The following is an 18368-nucleotide window of genomic DNA, read 5'->3' on the forward strand; positions in this document are numbered from 1 at the left end:
CATCTCCATTTTACACCTTATTCAGGTTTGTTGGTGTTGGTGAGGCATCATTTGTCAGTCTCGCTGCCCCATATATCGACGATAATGCTCCACATGATCAGGTAGTTGCTTTTGGAATATATTTCTTCTCGCGATCCATGGTTTTAGAAAAGGATGGTGATGCATTGTCTATAGGAAGGAAGCTGATTATTCACAAGGCACTTTTGTTTTTGTTTGAACTAGAAATCAGCGTGGCTTGCTTTATTCTACATGTGCATTCCGGCAGGCTATGCTTTTGGCTATGTATATGGTGGACTGGTGAGTCATTTTTGTTATTCATGTCATGATTCTTCTGATCATATTTTTCGAGGTTTACACCACCTTCAGTGACCTCTTTCTGTTTTCTTGTAGGTGGGGAATGTCCTTCCTTGGCGTGCAGCATTTTGGGGAGAAGCAATACTTATGCTTCCTTTTGCTGTTCTAGGTTTTGTTATCAAACCCTTGCATTTGAAAGGTGCGTGTTTGAAGTTGCAAATACACACACCCTATGTCCCTGTGGAGTTGAGCTATTTCTAATGTATCCTGTATCTTCAGGTTTCGCTCCAGATGATACAGGTTTCGCTCCAGATGATACAGATAACTTAAACGTCTTGCCAGTCAGCTATGGGTTTTCATCTGTCCTGAAAGATTTGAAATTGCTTTTGGTTGATAAGGTTTATGTTACAAACATTCTTGGTAACCATTTTTCCTTCTCGTGTGTTTAAAAGTATATGTGTCAATTGTATGATTTATCGATTACCTGTAACTGTTTCTTTATTTTCTTCAGGGTATATTGCTTACAACTTTGTTTTAGGCGCATATTCATATTTTGGTCCAAAGGCTGGTTATAACATATACAAGATGGTAAAGTATTACCAGAGCTTTTGTTGTTTCCATGTGTAGAAGCATATCACTTTATGCCTTTATCCCATTGCAGGAAAACGCTGATCTGATATTTGGAGGGGTCACAGTTATATGCGGAATCGTTGGCACATTATCAGGAGGAGTGATTTTAGATTACATGGATGCTACAATTTCAAATGCTTTCAAGGTAAGATCCTTAACTTGGAAGACATATTATCCTCACATAGATAGAAATTCCACATTCTGAACACAAATGCTACAACTTATGATCTTGGAAAACTAGTACTTGATCGCTTGTTTCTGTATTTTGCAGCTTCTTTCAGTTTCAACATTTGTAGGAGCACTGTTTTGCTTTTCTGCTTTCTGTTTCAAGAGCTTGTATGCATTTTTAGCTTTTTTTGCTATTGGTGAACTTCTCATCTTTGCCACACAGGTAATCTCGATTTCAACCATTCATATACTTACTTGATTCTGTTATGTTATACAAATTCTATTTCTTCTGATTTGTTTCATGTTGTATAGGGTCCTGTGAATTTCGTAGTTCTCCATTGTGTCAAACCAAGTTTGAGACCACTAGCAATGGCGATGTCTACTGTCTCTATCCATATCTTTGGAGATGTACCTTCCTCACCACTCGTCGGAGTTCTTCAGGTTTGGTTTCTCAGTTGTATCCACAAAATCATGATTAACAAATCCAATGTCTTAATCTAATTAAGCTTTAGATGAATGCAATTTTCCATCTAGATTAGTTTGAGCCATCACTGTATCCGACTTATGTATGTTTTCTCATTTTGCCTCATGCAGGACCATGTGAACAATTGGAGAGTAACTGCTCTTGTTCTTACATTCGTTCTCTTTCCAGCTGCTGCAATTTGGTCCATAGGTTCGGTTTTTAGCCACACTAGGAACTCAAAATTCAACTTTTTTGTATTAGTTTAATGTGGTAGTAATGAATAATGATTTGTTGCGTTTGTGACTCTACAGGCATTTTCCTGAATAGTGTGGACCGATATAACGAAGATTCCGAGCCTGAGGCTGTGACCAGAGAATCAACCGTTGCACCTCTTCTTGAGGTAGCATGAGACCAAAAAGAAACCTCAAATGTAACTGTTGAGAATTTTATGGTATATTCTCATCTCTTTTATCAAACTTGTACAAAAGAAATATGCATGAAATATATATATGTACCTTGTTCCTCTCTACAGAAACGTAGTTGTTTAGTAAGTTTTCAGATTCACATTGATATGTCTCAATCACAACTCAGTTCAGGAACATAAAATATGATATGTTGATGTTATTTCTCATTCGTTCAATCAGCTAAAAAGCATCTCAATTGTTCAAATTTCATCAAAAAAAAAGAAAGAAAAAGTTTTCACTCAAGGATGAGAACATTACTCAGATTATCTTGAAACTGTTTCAGAAAAGTGAAAGTTCTCCAGGAGAAACTGATCTCTTGACAAGTTTAGCCCATGATTCATTCGTCTCATGAATGATCTTCAAAGCATAATCCTATAAAACACACATAAAGACCAGAATAAGCTCCTTGGAATCTATAAACCAAATAGGAAAAGAAGTCGACAAGGATATTACTTTATTTGCTGGTTTGTTTCCAAGACCAAACTTGTTAGCAGGCTTCCCATCTGGGATCTTGTAGTCTCTAAACCAATCTCTAATAGCTGTAAGAGTACCCTGAGAGCAACATCTCGAGTCAGAAACACAAAGTCCATAAAGAAATGAATTCTAGGTTCTTTGAGATCATACTGGGAAGTGCTTCTCAACATCATCAACATCATTCACAAGATGAGCTTTAGGATCATCTAAAGAAATGGCAACAATCTTCCAATCTAGCTCTCCTTCATCAATCATAGCTAAAGCAGCTAAAGGCTTCACCTTTAGAACCTCACCAGTCTTCCTTTGACTTTCACCAATCTCAACAACATCAACTACAAAAAAAACAAACACGAACCCAAAATAAGCTAAGCTCAGAGCATGATACCCATCTAGAACCATAAATCTTATAACATACCAGGATCATTATCTCCAAAAGCACCTTCAACCTCAGAGTTTGCCAGAGTTGGATCTTCCCATGTTTGTGGAAACAATCCATAGTTCCAGTTTATGTTGTAACTGTGTATATAAATATAACCAAAAAACAAGAAAAAAATCCTTTTAGCTAGTCAAATCATCACAAGATGATGCAAATGCCAAAAAACTGGTTGAACTCTTTTTTATTCTTACGGATAATATCTGAGCTTCCCTTTCTTAGTGTCTTGCTTAATAGGAGTGAAAGATTCATCAGTAGCAACCTCCATTTTAGCTCTGGACTCTTTAGGGATTTCCACTATAAAGTGAAAAACGTCATCTCCTAAATGCAATGGTATATCATGCCATGGAGATACCTAACCAAAATGTTCATCAATAACAAATCGATCAACACAGAGAAGAGATACAAAACGTAATTAAAAACAGAGAGATTAATTATTATTATTACCTTCTTACCGGAGCCATCTTGAAAGAAAACTCTGTAATCTAGGGAATCAGATTGGCCTTCCTGGATTGTCTGAACCTGAGGATTGTAAATGGCATTACAAGAAAAGGGTCTCTTATTAGAAGATTTCACCACCACTAAGGATGATGATCTCTTGTTGTTGTTGTTGAAGCAGAGACCGTTAAAGCCGTAAGCTTTACGTGTTGTTGTCGGAAGAAGAAAAGGTCGATTTGTGAATAAACACGACGTCGTTGTTTGGCCAGCGGATGCTGCTACTACAGCAGCTGTTGTTAGCACTCTAGTGGCTGCCATTTTCGTGGAGGAATCCACTATTTTTTGTGTGTATGTGTGTGTGTGATTGATCTAATTCTTTTTTTTTTCCTCTAGAAAGTGGGTGGCCTTTCGTTACACTGACTAGCTCCTTTAATTTATTTATTTTTTCACGTAGAGGACACATACACAAGAATCATAAAGTTTTGTTTTTATGTTTTAAAGAAGAATATACTAGGAGTACTATATCAAGTATGCGTATAAACCAAATACCCAACTCGATGATTCATTACACTGCTTTTTTACTACATTTTTTAATTCCCCTATCCAAAACTTTTGAATCAAAACTGATACTGAAGTTAATTACTCCCCTTGATATCAAGATCAGTTACGGATACAAAGTTGCACACAAATCCCTACAATATACAATACACAGTTTGTACTGGAATATAATAGATTCAAATTTGTTAAAGTCTAACGCAATGGTTTCGTGGTGTAGTTGGTTATCACGTCAGTCTAACACACTGAAGGTCTCCGGTTCGAACCCGGGCGAAGCCATCCTTTTTTTTTTGTTTTCTAGGGATTGCCCGATGCAAGATCTTTCTTGGTCCTGCTTCTCTTTCAAACAGAGGATTACGCCGCACAATACTGGACTTATTGGACACCTGACAGGCCCAGCCCAATAAGCTACTCTCTGCCTTTTCTTATATAATAGACAGATCAGTAAACCCTAATTTTTGATAAGGCTGAGAAATTTTCCCATTATTGTTCATCTGTAAGAGATCACGTCTAAAGTCTGGGTCGATGCAAAACAACTAAAGCATCCCACCGTAAGATCTCTCTCTCAGCTCTGTGTCGATGGGAACCAATAGAGATTTCTACGGTAAGATCTCTCACTCTTGCTCGAATTGTTGTTGGTCTACATTTATTTAGGGGGTTGTAGTAATTTTCGATCTGTCAATTTAAAAAAAATGTAACGGAGGATTTGACTTCTTTGTCTCTCTGTTTTGTTAAAACCTCTCGCTAGGGGGAAACACAAAACTCTTCTGGGACGTAGATGATGTCTCAATCCTTAGTCACCTAGATCCTGAATTGGTTTATGGTAATATCATGTCGGAACTTGAGGATAAGGGTTTTGCAATTAGTCCTTACACGTCGTCGACCGTAGCGATCGTTGATGATTATGTCTCGGAAACTTTGAGAGATTCATATTCTAGATCTGGAATCCGATTTATTCGCTTCCCCGGAGGTGAGAGAGAATTCATTAAATCTCTTTTTGTTTTGGTTTGTGTGTGTCTCTCTAAACTAATCTAATCTAGAGTATTAATTATTATTCCAGGAACTAAATATGAGAGAGTTCACAACATGTCAGTTTACACTCTTCTCTGGGCATTGAGAGAGCAAAATATGCGAGCAAATTTGATTATACTCTCAAAAGACATGGGAAAAGACGAGAAGTTCACAAGTCTTATCGAAGCTATCAAGAAAAAAAGTAGTGATTACAATATTGTCTTCCATGATCCTACCAGCATATTAGATAACAGTGTTGGAACCCCTGTCGCCATCGAGCAAATCAAAGACGGAAGATACCGCTGCAGTACTTGTAAGTCTATAATCAAGGAAGGCGAAAGTAGCTCCCGAAACCAATAAGATCTCAAGAAAGACAAAAGGGGCCAATATCTTTAGACTTTTATGAATAAATGACTAGCTACATAAGTTTTTATTTTATCTTTTGGTTTAGGTGAAGAAAAGACTAAATGAACGAAACCAAAAAGAATCAATCACAGTTTAATATATAACATAAAACACAAAAGTACATTAGTCTAGACTAATTGGTAACAAACATCAGAGCTTCCACTTGCTTGTGATGGTAGGCTTTCACAAAGCCTAATCAAAAGCCATTCTGAGGTTTCAGTAGAAGATAGCACTTTAGATGCACACTCTGATAAGAGAATTTTCCTACCGTCGAAATGCAAACCCTCGAGAACACCGACCGTCTTCGAGTCTCCCTTGAGTTTTTTTGAGAGTATAATCAAATTGGAGTTTTCAACACTGGAAAGTGCCCACAAAAGAATGTCCAATAACATCTTATGAACTCTAGCATGTCCATGCGCCTCAGCAACTATACATATCAACGAAGAGCTAGATTAAGAAGATACATGTCTATCTATATAAGTAGTAAAGAGAAAGAGAGGAATTCACACTCACCTTCGGGTACGAAACTGATACTGATTTCAGCAGCCTCATATTTATCTTTCACTTCTTGTTTCGTGGTTTTCTCATCTTCAACGTCGTACAACCGGATTGACACAGAACCATTACAACAACCCTGTTCATCAAGAGCTGATTTGATCAGCTTAGAAACCAAAGCAGGATCACATTCAGCAGGGATTGGGAAATCCACCACGTCCCAGAACACACCTGTGTCACCCTCTGCCCACCACGATATCAAAAGTTCAATTAATTACAATCCATTAAATGTTTTTACTATGAGACACAGATCAAAAATAATCTTCTATATAGACCAAACGTAGAATTTAGAGTCAAGCAAGATACAGAGAGGGATCTTACTGGCGTGTACACCGTCCCAGTAAGGATTCTTCACGGGAGTCATGGTTTCCATGAAAGAGACTTCTCGCAAGTCGCAACAATAAACCAATCCTAGTTATAAAAAAAAAACCTTATTAAATTAGGGTTAGTTCAGATAGTGTCTTATTGGGCTGGGCCTTGTAGATATCAATTAGGCCATCTCTTGTTGTTGAAGCACAGACCGTTAAAGCCTAAATTGAAGCATAAAAAGGTCGCTTTGTGAACAAACTGAAGGTCTAAATTTGTTGATGACGACATCTTGCGCAATGGTTTCGTGGTGTAGTTGGTTATCACGTCAGTCTAACACACTGAAGGTCTCCGGTTCGAACCCGGGCGAAGCCATCCTTTTTTCTGTTTTTTTCAATTAACGTAAATTTTTAGTTATCTGCACGACGTCGTTAGGTTATTACAGCTATATTAAATTAAACCGTTTTCGTGCGTGACTCATCCACCAACCACGTAACTCAATTGTTTGATCTCGCGCCACATCATTCTCTTCATTCTGATTGGTTAATACTCTCCACGTCATCATCTCTTTCCTTCCATGAGAAACAAAAACAAACACGCCATTTTTAAATGACTCTCCAGAACCATCTACGTCCTTCTTCAGACCAATACAAACACAACAAATCCCAAATTTGGGTTCCTTTTCTAATTTTGCGCAATCAAAAGGCTTCAAATTTCGTTCATTCTTTGTGATAACTCTCTCTCTCTCTCTCTCGCAAATCGCAATTAGTCTCGTAAATCATATACATCTCCAGGAGGGTTTAGTCTTTTTTTTTAAGGCGTGGGCTTGATTTCTATTTTACTTTGTTCAAATGGGTTACAGAGCATTGGTTTGTGTTGTTGGACCTCTGTTTCTGATCTTATTCACGATTGTTCCATATTCTACAGCTTTGATTTCGTCTCCTGAGTCTAATCCTCCTTACCCTAAAGCTATCTCGGTAAGAAATTTACCATCTTTTTATTGAATTTTTATAGATATTGATGAAGAAAGTTTTATTACTGCTCATCAGAATAGGAAAAATTTGACCTTTTCACCTTGCTGACTTTGTATTCTTTTGAAAAATGTTTACTTTTTTGTTAATAGGATTTGAAAGAATCAATTGTAAAAGGATTTGGATTTCAATCGGAGGAAGTGAAGATTTCTGGTTTTGATGTAAGGGATGCATTGGTAGGTCATGCTGTTTCATACGAGTTTGATCTTGAAATCGACAACAAAGTTCTTCCCTTTAGGCTTCTTGAAGATGTTAACCGATGGGAGTACGTAGATCTCCCTATTTTCCATGTAGAACAACCCGTTGGTTCTAGGGATGAGAATGGTGTAGTTCCTGTGAAGAACAAGAAGAAGTCTAATGATGTCTTACCTGTTTTAGCTCCGTTTCAACTTGCTGGTCCTATGGAACTTTGGATCCAAGATGCTAACAATATGCGCCTTTCTTTACCTGTAAGTTAAAAGACTTAGCTTTTTCCATTGGTTATGTTTTTAACAAAATGGAATTGGTTTTTTTGTTTATTGATTTTATATGTCAATGTGTTATGCAGTATGATGTGGATGCTGGTGTTTTGAAGAAAGTTATATTAGCAGATGGTGCTGTGGTAACGGTGAAAGGAGCTAGATCAGTTAGTTTGCGTCATCCGATTGATTTGTCACTTCCGTTAAATCAAAGCTCAAATGAGTTTGCCTCTGGTCTTTTGTCTTTAGCTGAACAGCTTCGACGTGCTTCAAGTAGTGATCAGGAAACTCCACTTCTTTCTCTCCGCATTGTTGGTCCTACTTCTCTTGCATCAACGTCACAATCTCCTGACAACAAACTCAAACTTAAACGTCTTGCTCCAGGACTTGTGGAACTATCTTCCATGTCTAAAACCAGAAGCAGTCTCTCAACAGTTGACGGAGCCATGACTATTGTTCTTACCCCAAGAGAGTTTACAACCATGTGGCCAGTTACTTCAATCAACGGCTCCAACGCTAACTTACTCGGATTTGAGAAGCTATTGACCTCTGTTTTGGGTTCTAAAGCTCAGGAAAAAGGTTCCTTTAAGGTGTTGAAAGCGGATGTTGGAGCTCAAACGTATATGAAGATTGGTTTTGGTGTAGAAAAGAAGCTCAAGGAAGCAGATCTTGAAGGTTTAAGGTATCCAGAGTGGCGAACAAAGCCTGAGACAATGAGAATGCATTTTGAGGTTCTTGCTAAAGTTGATGGAGAGAAAGTTATCCCAGAGAACGTAATGCGAGTTGATCCGATACCAATTGAGGATACCGTTGCACAAAATGTGATTGCAGGAAATGTAACTATGTCGATACCAATGGAGGATACGTTTCAGCCTCCTCCAAGCCCTTTCACCTTGTAAATCTTGTGGACATAATATGTAGTTCATGTATTATGAAAAAAAATTTAAGCTTTTGGTCTTGTCTTTCTTGTACATTACTTATTATATCGCAGAAGAAGTGTATGTTATAAACTTCACTGCCACTTGTAATTATTCCTTTTTGGTGAAACTCAATACATACTGTAATTTGATTTGATTTCTACCTCTCTGATAATGATATCGTTAAATTCATGGATAAATGTGGATGATGACAAAATATGGAGACCAAACTGAAAAGTAAGACATTAATATAGACTTATGGGCCTAAAATAATATTTTAAAGCCCATATTAATTTTGTTTAGTTAAAAGTCCAAAATACCGGTGTTCAATAAAGCTGTGTAGGCGGCCGCCTCCGCCTAAGCACTAGACGTACTGAACGCCTAGACGTACTGAACGCCTAAACGACAGACGCTTAAACGAAAGACACCTAAATGACTGTTTAGATCGTCTAAATTATATAATATTATTTTGATGTATATTTTTTTATTTTTAACTATATATATTTAAATTTTTAAGTCTTATATTCATATACATAATTTATAAATGTTTATAATTTATTAATCTAAATTAAATAAATGTATTTTTATTAATTTTATTTTATGATTTATTACTATTTATTTCTTCTAACATATATTTTTACATAATTTTACATATAATATTATATATATAATGTTTGTTTACAGTCTAAACCACCTAAAAACGTCTAAAATCATGATTAGACGTGCGTTAGGCGCTGGGTTACCGCTCACATACCGCCTAGTGCTTTATGGGGACTAAAACATTAATATAGATTTATGGGCCTAAAATAATATTTTAATAAAGCTCATATAAGTTTTATTTAGGTAAAGTCCATGGGCATTCATCACTCTTTTAAAGCCCATATATAAATTTGCTATCACCTCCGTCGTCTAGTCACCGAGACTCTCACGTCCGAAGAGTGTGACCGAGACTAACGTGACGGAGCGCGATGGGAGAAGACGGAGCGCGTGATTGGATTCGCGGTGACGAGACAGCGAAGCAGATGCTATCAAGGGTTCTCAAAGACCGTGCATTCTTGCTTCTCCCGCCACTTCACCGTGTGCCACTACGCGCCGGAAACGTAGTCGAGGTCACCGGCGCATCACCGTCTGCGAAAACTCAGATCCTGATTCAAGCTGCGATCACTTGTATTCTTCCTAAGACGTGGAACGGCATTCACTATGGTGGATTAGGGAAACTTGTTTTGTTCCTCGATTTGGATTGCCGCTTTGATGTTCTCCGTTTATCTCAAATGCTCAAGCATCGTCTTCTTCAAGCTAACCGTATGCAATTTCTCAAACTCTTCCGTTAGTCTTACTGAAGTATGCTTTGGATTTTGCAGTCAAGTATTCCATATTCATGAAATTGAGATTATCTGAGTCATATAGGCTTTGGTAGTGTGATGTTTGGTAGTTTAGGTTCTAGTGTAGTGTTAAAGTATGTTATATAAATCGAAAAGGGTTTAATGAAGTTCTTTTAGCTTATCAGGGATAGGCAATGGAACATGGTGGCAACTTGAAGAGTCAAATGTAAGAGATTGCAGATCTGCACATGAGAAGTCAAAGACTTCGTTTGATGAGGAGTTATATGTTTCATGCATGAAAAGGTTTCTGTATGTTCGCTGCTATGATAGTCTTGAACTTTTGTCCTGTCTCAAGGTAGTGTTTTGTGTTTGGAAGTATCCATTGTGTGGTTTGTGTTGGATTCTTGGACCCTGTTAATAAGTTTGTATCGTTATGCCACTGTGTTGCAGACATTGGATTATCGGATCCGACAACAGGAATCATGTGGTAGTCAAGTCGGAGTGCTTATGATTGACAGGTTTGTCTTACAATCTGCTGGTTTCTTATTCGGTTTGATCTACATATGCTATTCGGTTTGATTACTTTTTATTCGCTACATGCTGAAACAAATCCATCATAAGTTAGAAAATGTATACATGGGTGGTGCTACTATTGATGCCATGTGGCTAGATAACCTAGTTTAATGTTACTTTCGCAGATGCGTAGTAGGGTTTTATGTACGCTAGTGATGCTACTATCTAGCAAGCGGAATGGAGAATTGGGCTAACTTTTTTGCAATCTTTTCACCAGCATTGGTGCTTTCCACTGGACTGATCGTCTGTCGTCGTTATTGGCGTTGGAGACACATAACAGGTTAGATATCTACATAATGACAGTCCAGAGGAGACTCTGGTTATAGTCTAGTCTTTTTGAAGCTGCTTAGTTTAAAGTGTGGAATCTGAAAAATTCATATGGTTTATCAATGTAAAGAGACAGCTTCTCTATTACTATTCAACTTCGGTTGCTTTAGTTAGATTCTGTCTTTGGCTTACTTAATTCACTTTGTTGGAGACTTTGAGGAACTTCAAGTTTGATGCTGAATATGTGAGACGTACATTTATATTTTCTGTTATATAGGAAAAGTCTCTCTCTTACGAATGTGGTGGAGACGATAGTGCAAGAGATGAAGAAGCTACTGCAGGTGCATTCACTTGTAGTAATTGCCACTAAGGCTACAATTTACGAAGAGAAATACCCAACAAATGAGAATAATCGGTTAGTTGGTTTGACCACACACTTTGTTTACGGCTTCCTTTGTGTTGTTATAGTTGCTTCATCTTTTAACTTCCTGCAAATTTCAGGAAGTTCTCCTTAAACGATGATTTGTCAGGGAATGTTGCAAGTAAAGCTCAGCAAATTCCATTTCGTGAATTCATGCCTTCTTCTTGGCAGGTCATTTTTCTGATGTGAACCCTTACAAAGCCTATTGTTGGAACGCTTTGCATTGTTTACACACAACCATTTTAAGATCGTCGTCACTTACCCTCCTTTGTGGCCATTGCAGGCATTTGTGACACATAAGTTAATCATACGACAATCAGGTTAGAGTATTTTTGTTTTAGCTTTCGCTTTCTCCTTATGTCTAACATTGTTTAACATTACAACCAAAGATTACTTACTTGTGCAGCTGATCATCAGTCTTTGCAAACAGGACAAGAAAGTTTGTCGGCATATTCACTTGAATGGTTACAACCGCAACTTAGCAGCATAGACCAATTCATAGTAGACGATGTAAGTAAAAACTTGTCACAACCATTGCAAGTCTAGCAAAACGATTTTACTCTTAACCATTACTCATAATTTTGTCTTGCTTCATTGTCTCATGCAGTCTGGCATTGTCATTGTCTCGTGACTTAGATTTCTTCTATTCAGGTATTCGTCCAACCTGTCTCTCTCTTTCTCTTAGAGACTCACATAATTACTAATACACATGCTTGTGATGTGTAGTTTGTAGAAACCATAAACCATTGTGAGTTCAAAGTAGCTAATAGCTGAGCGGTATGCAGCAAGTCGCCAAATGTAAAGTTATTTATATATATCTTTTATATCAGAAAGAGGAAAAATAAGGACAGCAAAAGTTGAATCTTTAAAAGTAAAATTTGTCTTTCTATTTTTATCTTTACTTGATTAGGTTATTTTTACAATAAACGGGTAACCTTATCTTGGATAGAAAAAGAAAGAAAATCATACTTACAGACGCACACACACGTTTTGGAATTGAATTGGATTGTAATATCTTTCTAAATATATTTCATGATTTTGACATCAAAGTCTTTGGAATGGCAACTGCACGTGTTAATGTTATACCTCATTGTTAGATAAAATCATACTTTCCTTTTTAACTTTTACCTTCCTACAAACTTGAAAGTGATCCTTAATGGGACATCACTACAGGTCTTAGCACTATAGGAAGGAGTCGTGTTACAATTTTTCGACATCCAAATTATTATATAAGCATTTTGCTTGTGGACTCTGTACAGTCATCAGTCTTCTTTGGTGGTTACTTTTCTTTTTCCGCAAATTTTATATCTCGTTTTCACCGCATTTATCTATGGGCAATTATCATAAGAGTCTTGTTGTCTCATATTATATATGTTTTATCTCCATCTTAAGGATACTTAATTAGTATGATAAACTTAGATTTAGGGATCATTATTGTTTTCTGTAATAATTAGGTTTTACAAGGAGTGGGAGTAGTCAAATCTTTTGGGATACTTGATGAGTTAAAAACAATAGTAATAAACTTTGATATATATATATATATATATATATTTATTTAAATATGAGAATCATATTCATAGGACTTCCACTAAAAAGCTTATAAGTGTTAGATATGATGTGTGATGTGGAACTCAAAAAAACTATCCTTCCTTTTAAGATTGCGTGGATTGATCTCCACAGGTATTATTCTTCATATTTATCCTTTTTCTCGATTTAAAAAAAAAAATAATTTAGTGAGTCAGATAGATTATGAATTTACTTGTTTTGTTATGTACTTTTGTTTCCAAAAACATGTATTTTTACAAATTACATGTATCGAAACTAAGACGCATGGCGTAATTTTGGTTGAGCATTTCTTCTTAGTATATGCATATACTGGAACTCATGTCTACAAAATTTGGGAGATGTGTAGTATCTTTCAGCTGAAATTAAGTCGATAAAGAAGTAAAACGGGTTTACTTTTATCGTTTAAAAGAGACGTGGCCTCATAAAGAAGCTAACAATTTTGCGAAGTCAGGTGTCTTTATCTTCTTATCTCCTAAGTTTAAGTAGCATCAATAAAGATAACTTACTAATGTTATTACCAAAAGAAAAAAGAAAAAAAGGTGATGCACAAACTTGCAAGACCGATATGGTGTTTTAGAGTGAAATTAAAGATAAGAAGAATGAGAGCAAATTCGCAAATAAAAATAAAGATAGGGCATGTGGTGTGTGTGGGTATGAAAGGCTTTTGACTTTGACTCTTGCCTAACTTTCTATTTGTTTGATATGGTTTACCTCTAATTTGTCTATACACCAAATAATTAGCCGAAATTATATCCAATCTCCTCCTTTCCTCTCTCTCACCCATTAGTTAAAATTTTTATTAAAATAAGACTTAACAATTTATCTCACAAAGTTTGATTTGATTCATTGCTTGTTTTGTTTTTTAATTGTTTGTACCAACTTCATACTTCTCCATTATTAGACACCACGTAGTCCCCCTGTTAATCTAAGACGTTAGTTACACATTTCTTTCACACTTCTCCATTAGAAAGATTTATCTATTTGTTTGTTTGTAATATGTCTTATCTTTGCGATTGCTATTAAACAAAACTAATAATTTTCGGGAGTGTTATAAAGAAAAAAAAAGCAGCTTGTATTGGTAAAATGTATATAAGCAACAGTTTGTATTAGCATTTAAGTTTTTCCTTGATCGGTCATATAAAAAACTATGTTCAGTTGCTAACAAATATATAATGGTATTTTTCCTGTATATGTTATTTGTTTGATTTTTGTATCTCTTTAATTTATACGTAAAAGTCCTATATATATCTGAGATGTGATCCGAGACGAGACTGGTACCAAGTAAGGCCTAAGGTTATGACCACATTTGTTTAGATCTTAGTCTATTTCTATTAGAATAAGTTTTACTTTTTTCTAATTTTTGGTGTCTTTGAAGCAATCTAATCAGAATTTATTGTTTTTTATATGTTTTGTTCTCAATCTAATAAATTCAAGTCCTTGCTAAAACAAAAATAGTAAATTACTTTAGAAAACATGTACTGTATATGAATAATCTATGATCGTCCAGTTTGTATTACATGTTGTCGTCGAATTCACTCCGTTGTATGTTGGATATACTTTTTGAAGTCTATCACTAAATACCCACCTTTAATTTAGTAGCTTTTGATATGCTTTTTAGTGGATTAATAAAAATGCAAGCAATAACATAATGTATGTGGGAATAACATAACATAAAATGATCTAATAAGGCTAATGAGAATATATTTATAATATTAAGTCCGATTAAGTTAATGAGGATTGAGGACAAACAAACTATAAATAAGAAGACAAAGATCTTTAGATCACGCGTGTGTGTGGGGTGGGCATGTGCGTGCGTAAGCGTAAGCAATAGATCATCGTCAATGCAACTTATATGTTTTGACCATTTTGCCCTTTTTAAGAAATTTGATGTTCACATTTTGTTATATATTACTACATATTTGAAAATTAACTTTTAAAACCTTTGGAGAAATCTGAAGCAAAGTTGAGGAGCACCCACACACTCCTCCTATTCATTGGGGCTGCCTACACTCCTATGCTCTTCTTCTTCTTTTTTTTTTTTTAATTAATCTGATGAATTGCTTAGTAAGTTTTAAGAAATATAGTATATATTAACGGTGAAAACAATAGTTAGCAAAAAAGGAACAGTGAAAACAATAATAGAATAATAGTAATAGCAATAACAACAAGTCAATTATCTATCTTAAGCAAGTAAATAGTAAGAGGTCAATTGTTTTAAGAGAAAAAGTGGGTCCAAAAAGAAGAAAAAAAAATCAGTTCAAGTCTCAATCTTTGGGAAGTGTTTGAGTTTGTGTGGATCTCAATTTTATAACAAAAGCCATTGATTGCTACTTGAGGGAGACTGCATATGAGAAAAGATTGATCAATTTTAAAGTTTTCTTCAATGTACAAGTAATGAACACATATAGTATTTATATAGAAATATATATAGGGGGTTAATTACTTGGATGAATCTGAGGTTGCCTTGCCTCCAAGGCACCCATTTATTTCTTTTAAAGAGAATTAGTTGATATAGTTATCGATCTCACGAGGATGTATGTGATGTGAACTCAAGTGTGTTAGTTTTTAATTGCTTAAATATGCATTACTTTGTTTGTTTTATTATTACACATCTTAGTTCGAATACATACGACTATTTATAGTTTATATTTAAAGAAAAACCGTCATATGTGTATTATTAAATATGGACTATATTTTATATACCTTACAAATGGTTAAGGTAGATGATGTCTTCAATAGCCAAAATCTGTTAACGTTCTGCATACATGGAACATGCTTCAACAGCAAAACAAAAAAAAATATCATTAAAGACCTTCAACAACGTTACATATTAATAATAGTTATTTGAAAGTATATCTAAATCTAAATTGTAATAGTTATAAGCAATTTTTGTAATCGCCAATAAAATGAACTATAGAAGTAATTTTTGTAATACGATGATAAGAGTATTGAGATTTTGTCAATACTTTACAAACGTGTTATCCTAATAGTCGAGTTTGTGAGGTAATCTGGCGGCGATAGTAAACTATATAAAACCATTTGAATATATTTTTTGGTTTTATGGTCAGCAATTATATGATAGTTTAGCGTTTATATTTTGAGAATTTAAGTATCATATGATCCAAAATGTTTTACCTACTGCTGTTTTTTTTTTCGAACGAATTGTATTTTAATACTTGAATGTATTTATATACTTCAAATTTCATGTGTATAAAAGATTTTTTTTTTCAAAAAAAAAAAGGTAATAAAAATAAGTAGATGGGTACAAAGAAAGGTACAAAACTCAAAATGAAGGCAAAGAGAGAGAGAGAGAGAGTTGGAGCCCCACAAAGCTATGGTTGACGACCAAACCCATTCTCATGTGCGCCACGTGGAACACAGCGGTGTGCATGATCTCAGCATGAAGTGTCATCATCACTCCTCGTCCTCATCGTCCTCGACCTCTCTCAATTGAAAATGTTTTTGGTTTGTAGCCAAATATTATTGTTTCTGGTTCTGGCGTAAACTGTGGACTACATTATATACTATGATATAGCAATCTAACCGTTAAAACGAAGAAACCTACTAATGACCTTTAATTATGGTGATTAATTTACAAAATTCTAGATAAAAAATAGTGCATGTGCAATCGTTAGTTTGCTTCTTGATTGTTTATTTTTAATGCTTGTCTTTTATTATTATGTCTATATAGTAAGGTACTTCGGTTTCTTAATGAAGTATTTTAAATCAAGCTAGTACTAATTTTTCTTCATAATTTTTTAGTTCAACTTATTAAATTAGAAAGATGGTTTTATGAATTTTCCTTTGGAAACAAACATTGTATCAGTAAAACTGTTTACTAGTAGTATAAACTCTATTTCAAAATTAATATAACTACAAAATACCTCAATAATTAGCAGCTATCTATCAATGAAAGCAAGCAAAAATACATATGTGCTCTGACTTGACATACACTCATTAAATAAAAACAGAAAAAGAACAAATTAATGACGACCCCAGGGTGATAAAAAGCCGACTTAATAAGAAAATACAAATTTGTCTGCGTCCCCCACGAATACTCTCCACCACGATTTGGAGGGGAAGTGTATGTAGATAGTTAGTGCTACTTTTAAAAAATTTACCTTAATTTTGTTGTTATAATATACAAATTGGGAATGAATTAACTTAAAATATAAAAATACAGAAATAGTATATAGGAAGAAGGAAGTGGATAAGAATCTTCTTCATAGTGGTGGAAGATGAAGAAGAAAGAAAGATACTCACTCTTTTTTGCGTGGAAGTATCCAATCCTCAACACCTCTCTTGCTTCCGCCCACCTCTTTCTTTCTTTTTTTCAGCCAATTAATTAGTAAATTTAACACATGTGTTATCTTTTTGTTCAATCTTTCTTTTTCCATATTAATTTTTTTAAAAAATTTATTAACCAAAAATATATATCCAAAACTAGGTTCTAACCAATTTCAGCATTAATCTTTATTTTTTTTGTTTATACATGTATCAAAACATGTCAACAAAAAAGTTAGAACTATAGAAAAATTGAACAAAACGAAAAAGCTATAAAAAAGAACTAAAATCACAACAACAAAAACCACATCTTGTAAATATGTTGCCTTTAACTATCTTCCCACGTATTTCACTCGTTTTCTTGATTTGTTTTTTTCATTTATCATGCGGTAATCTTATAAAACTATATATCAAACTAACAATTTTGAATCCAAATATGAGATTATCGTTTAATAAACGGAAAAACAAATCAATTTTTTTGTGTGTTTATGATCAATTTGTAGTATATGATGGCACAATGGATGCACTTGCTTGGGAAACAACATTCTCTAAGGATCTACTATGAAAAAACCAATTTAGTTTTGATAATAGACAGAGACATCATCACTTTATCTGTAAGGAGTTAAGATTATATACCAGCAGATCTAGCGAATGATGCGAATATAAGAGCTAGATGGGATGCATGAGGTATCTTATGAACTTTGTAGATACTAACAAATAAAGAACAAAAAAAAATAACAAGTGTGATATTTTGAGAAATTCTTTTTGTATAAATATCATTTATATCATTTATAATTTTGTAGACAAATTAATTATTTGGATTATAAAAGTATATTTGTCATTTGATATTTTTAGATGAACCATTTCCATCCAAATGGTCTAACTTAATTCATCTAAAAGAGTTATAAAATTTTAATCGAATTAATCAAAATTTTGATTCATCAAAATAATTTTGGATGATGCTCAAAAAAAAAACATCTGGCCAGTTCACTAGATTCAGATGAACCACTTGAATGGGCAGCCAAACAAGGCATAAGTCATTGTGCTGTCACTAACGAAATTCATAGTCTAGCGATGTATAGATCAATTAATTTGTTATAGACAAAAAAAAAAGAGTATTAGATACAGATTATATACTGTATTTGATTAAAATCTAGGGGAAACGAATACTTTATGATAAGCCGTAAGAAAAATACAACCATATCAATGAGAATTAATTCTTCTTTTCCATCATCAAAGTCCGATTTCAATAGACCCTTGGCCTATTCACCCAAAAACTGTTACAAAATATGGAAACACAAAAGAATAACTCTAGAAAAGCAAAAATAGAAAG

The 18368-nt window shown here is 34.7% G+C and overlaps 6 protein-coding genes and 2 non-coding genes across 10 annotated transcripts in view; 6 read left to right on the forward strand and 2 right to left on the reverse strand.

The window, feature by feature from the left end:
• The window catches only part of LOC104742559 (probable sphingolipid transporter spinster homolog 2), a 4554-nt gene extending 2368 nt beyond the window's left edge, over nt 1-2186 (forward strand). Inside the window, exons 6-14 of the mRNA XM_010463578.2 lie at nt 223-297; nt 391-493; nt 574-714; nt 806-882; nt 956-1069; nt 1196-1315; nt 1405-1533; nt 1687-1765; nt 1867-2186. Coding sequence (XP_010461880.1) covers nt 223-297; nt 391-493; nt 574-714; nt 806-882; nt 956-1069; nt 1196-1315; nt 1405-1533; nt 1687-1765; nt 1867-1964 — 936 coding nt within the window. The 3' untranslated portion in view covers nt 1965-2186. The remainder of the gene's footprint in view (nt 1-222; nt 298-390; nt 494-573; nt 715-805; nt 883-955; nt 1070-1195; nt 1316-1404; nt 1534-1686; nt 1766-1866) is intronic.
• LOC104742550 (soluble inorganic pyrophosphatase 6, chloroplastic-like) lies at nt 2153-3766 on the reverse strand. The gene is made up of 6 exons (XM_010463568.2): nt 3374-3766; nt 3121-3281; nt 2909-3009; nt 2644-2825; nt 2473-2571; nt 2153-2391 (listed from the first exon to the last, which is right to left on the reverse strand). The coding sequence occupies exons 1-6, from the start codon at nt 3680-3682 to the stop codon at nt 2299-2301; spliced, it is 945 nt and encodes a 314-aa protein (XP_010461870.1). The 5' UTR covers nt 3683-3766; the 3' UTR covers nt 2153-2298.
• On the forward strand, nt 4125-4198 carry TRNAV-AAC. Its single transcript has one exon. It is a non-coding gene; the product is annotated as a tRNA-Val (tRNA).
• Nucleotides 4380-5368, forward strand: LOC104742579. Its single transcript, XM_010463601.2, has 3 exons — nt 4380-4523; nt 4668-4889; nt 4980-5368. Exons 1-3 carry the CDS (start codon nt 4499-4501, stop codon nt 5288-5290), a joined length of 558 nt encoding a protein of 185 aa, XP_010461903.1. The 5' UTR covers nt 4380-4498; the 3' UTR covers nt 5291-5368.
• Nucleotides 5459-6272, reverse strand: LOC104742571. Its single transcript, XM_010463588.1, has 3 exons — nt 6212-6272; nt 5849-6073; nt 5459-5762 (listed from the first exon to the last, which is right to left on the reverse strand). The coding sequence occupies exons 1-3, from the start codon at nt 6261-6263 to the stop codon at nt 5464-5466; spliced, it is 576 nt and encodes a 191-aa protein (XP_010461890.1). The 5' UTR covers nt 6264-6272; the 3' UTR covers nt 5459-5463.
• Nucleotides 6498-6571, forward strand: TRNAV-AAC. The gene has a single exon. It is a non-coding gene; the product is annotated as a tRNA-Val (tRNA).
• Nucleotides 6951-8759, forward strand: LOC104742588 (the record flags this gene model as incomplete). Its single annotated transcript, XM_010463611.2, is given in 3 exon segments — nt 6951-7173; nt 7320-7676; nt 7775-8759. Coding segments are annotated over 3 exon segments (1293 nt in total). The 3' UTR covers nt 8585-8759.
• LOC104742597 (DNA repair protein XRCC2 homolog) lies at nt 9495-12078 on the forward strand. Of its 3 annotated transcripts, none has more exons than XM_010463621.2 (10): nt 9495-9904; nt 10110-10279; nt 10375-10442; nt 10715-10777; nt 11042-11179; nt 11266-11356; nt 11469-11505; nt 11592-11695; nt 11793-11836; nt 11912-12078. In XM_010463621.2, exons 1-9 carry the CDS (start codon nt 9571-9573, stop codon nt 11814-11816), a joined length of 1029 nt encoding a protein of 342 aa, XP_010461923.1. In that variant the 5' UTR covers nt 9495-9570; the 3' UTR covers nt 11817-11836; nt 11912-12078. The 3 variants fall into 3 exon arrangements, with proteins under 3 accessions (XP_010461923.1, XP_010461929.1, XP_010461935.1); XM_010463627.2 differs by having other exon boundaries at nt 11616-11695; XM_010463633.2 differs by lacking the exon at nt 11912-12078 and having other exon boundaries at nt 11603-11695.

Source organism: Camelina sativa, chromosome 2 (genome assembly GCF_000633955.1).
Source record: "Camelina sativa cultivar DH55 chromosome 2, Cs, whole genome shotgun sequence".
Taxonomy (NCBI): Eukaryota; Viridiplantae; Streptophyta; class Magnoliopsida; order Brassicales; family Brassicaceae; genus Camelina; species Camelina sativa.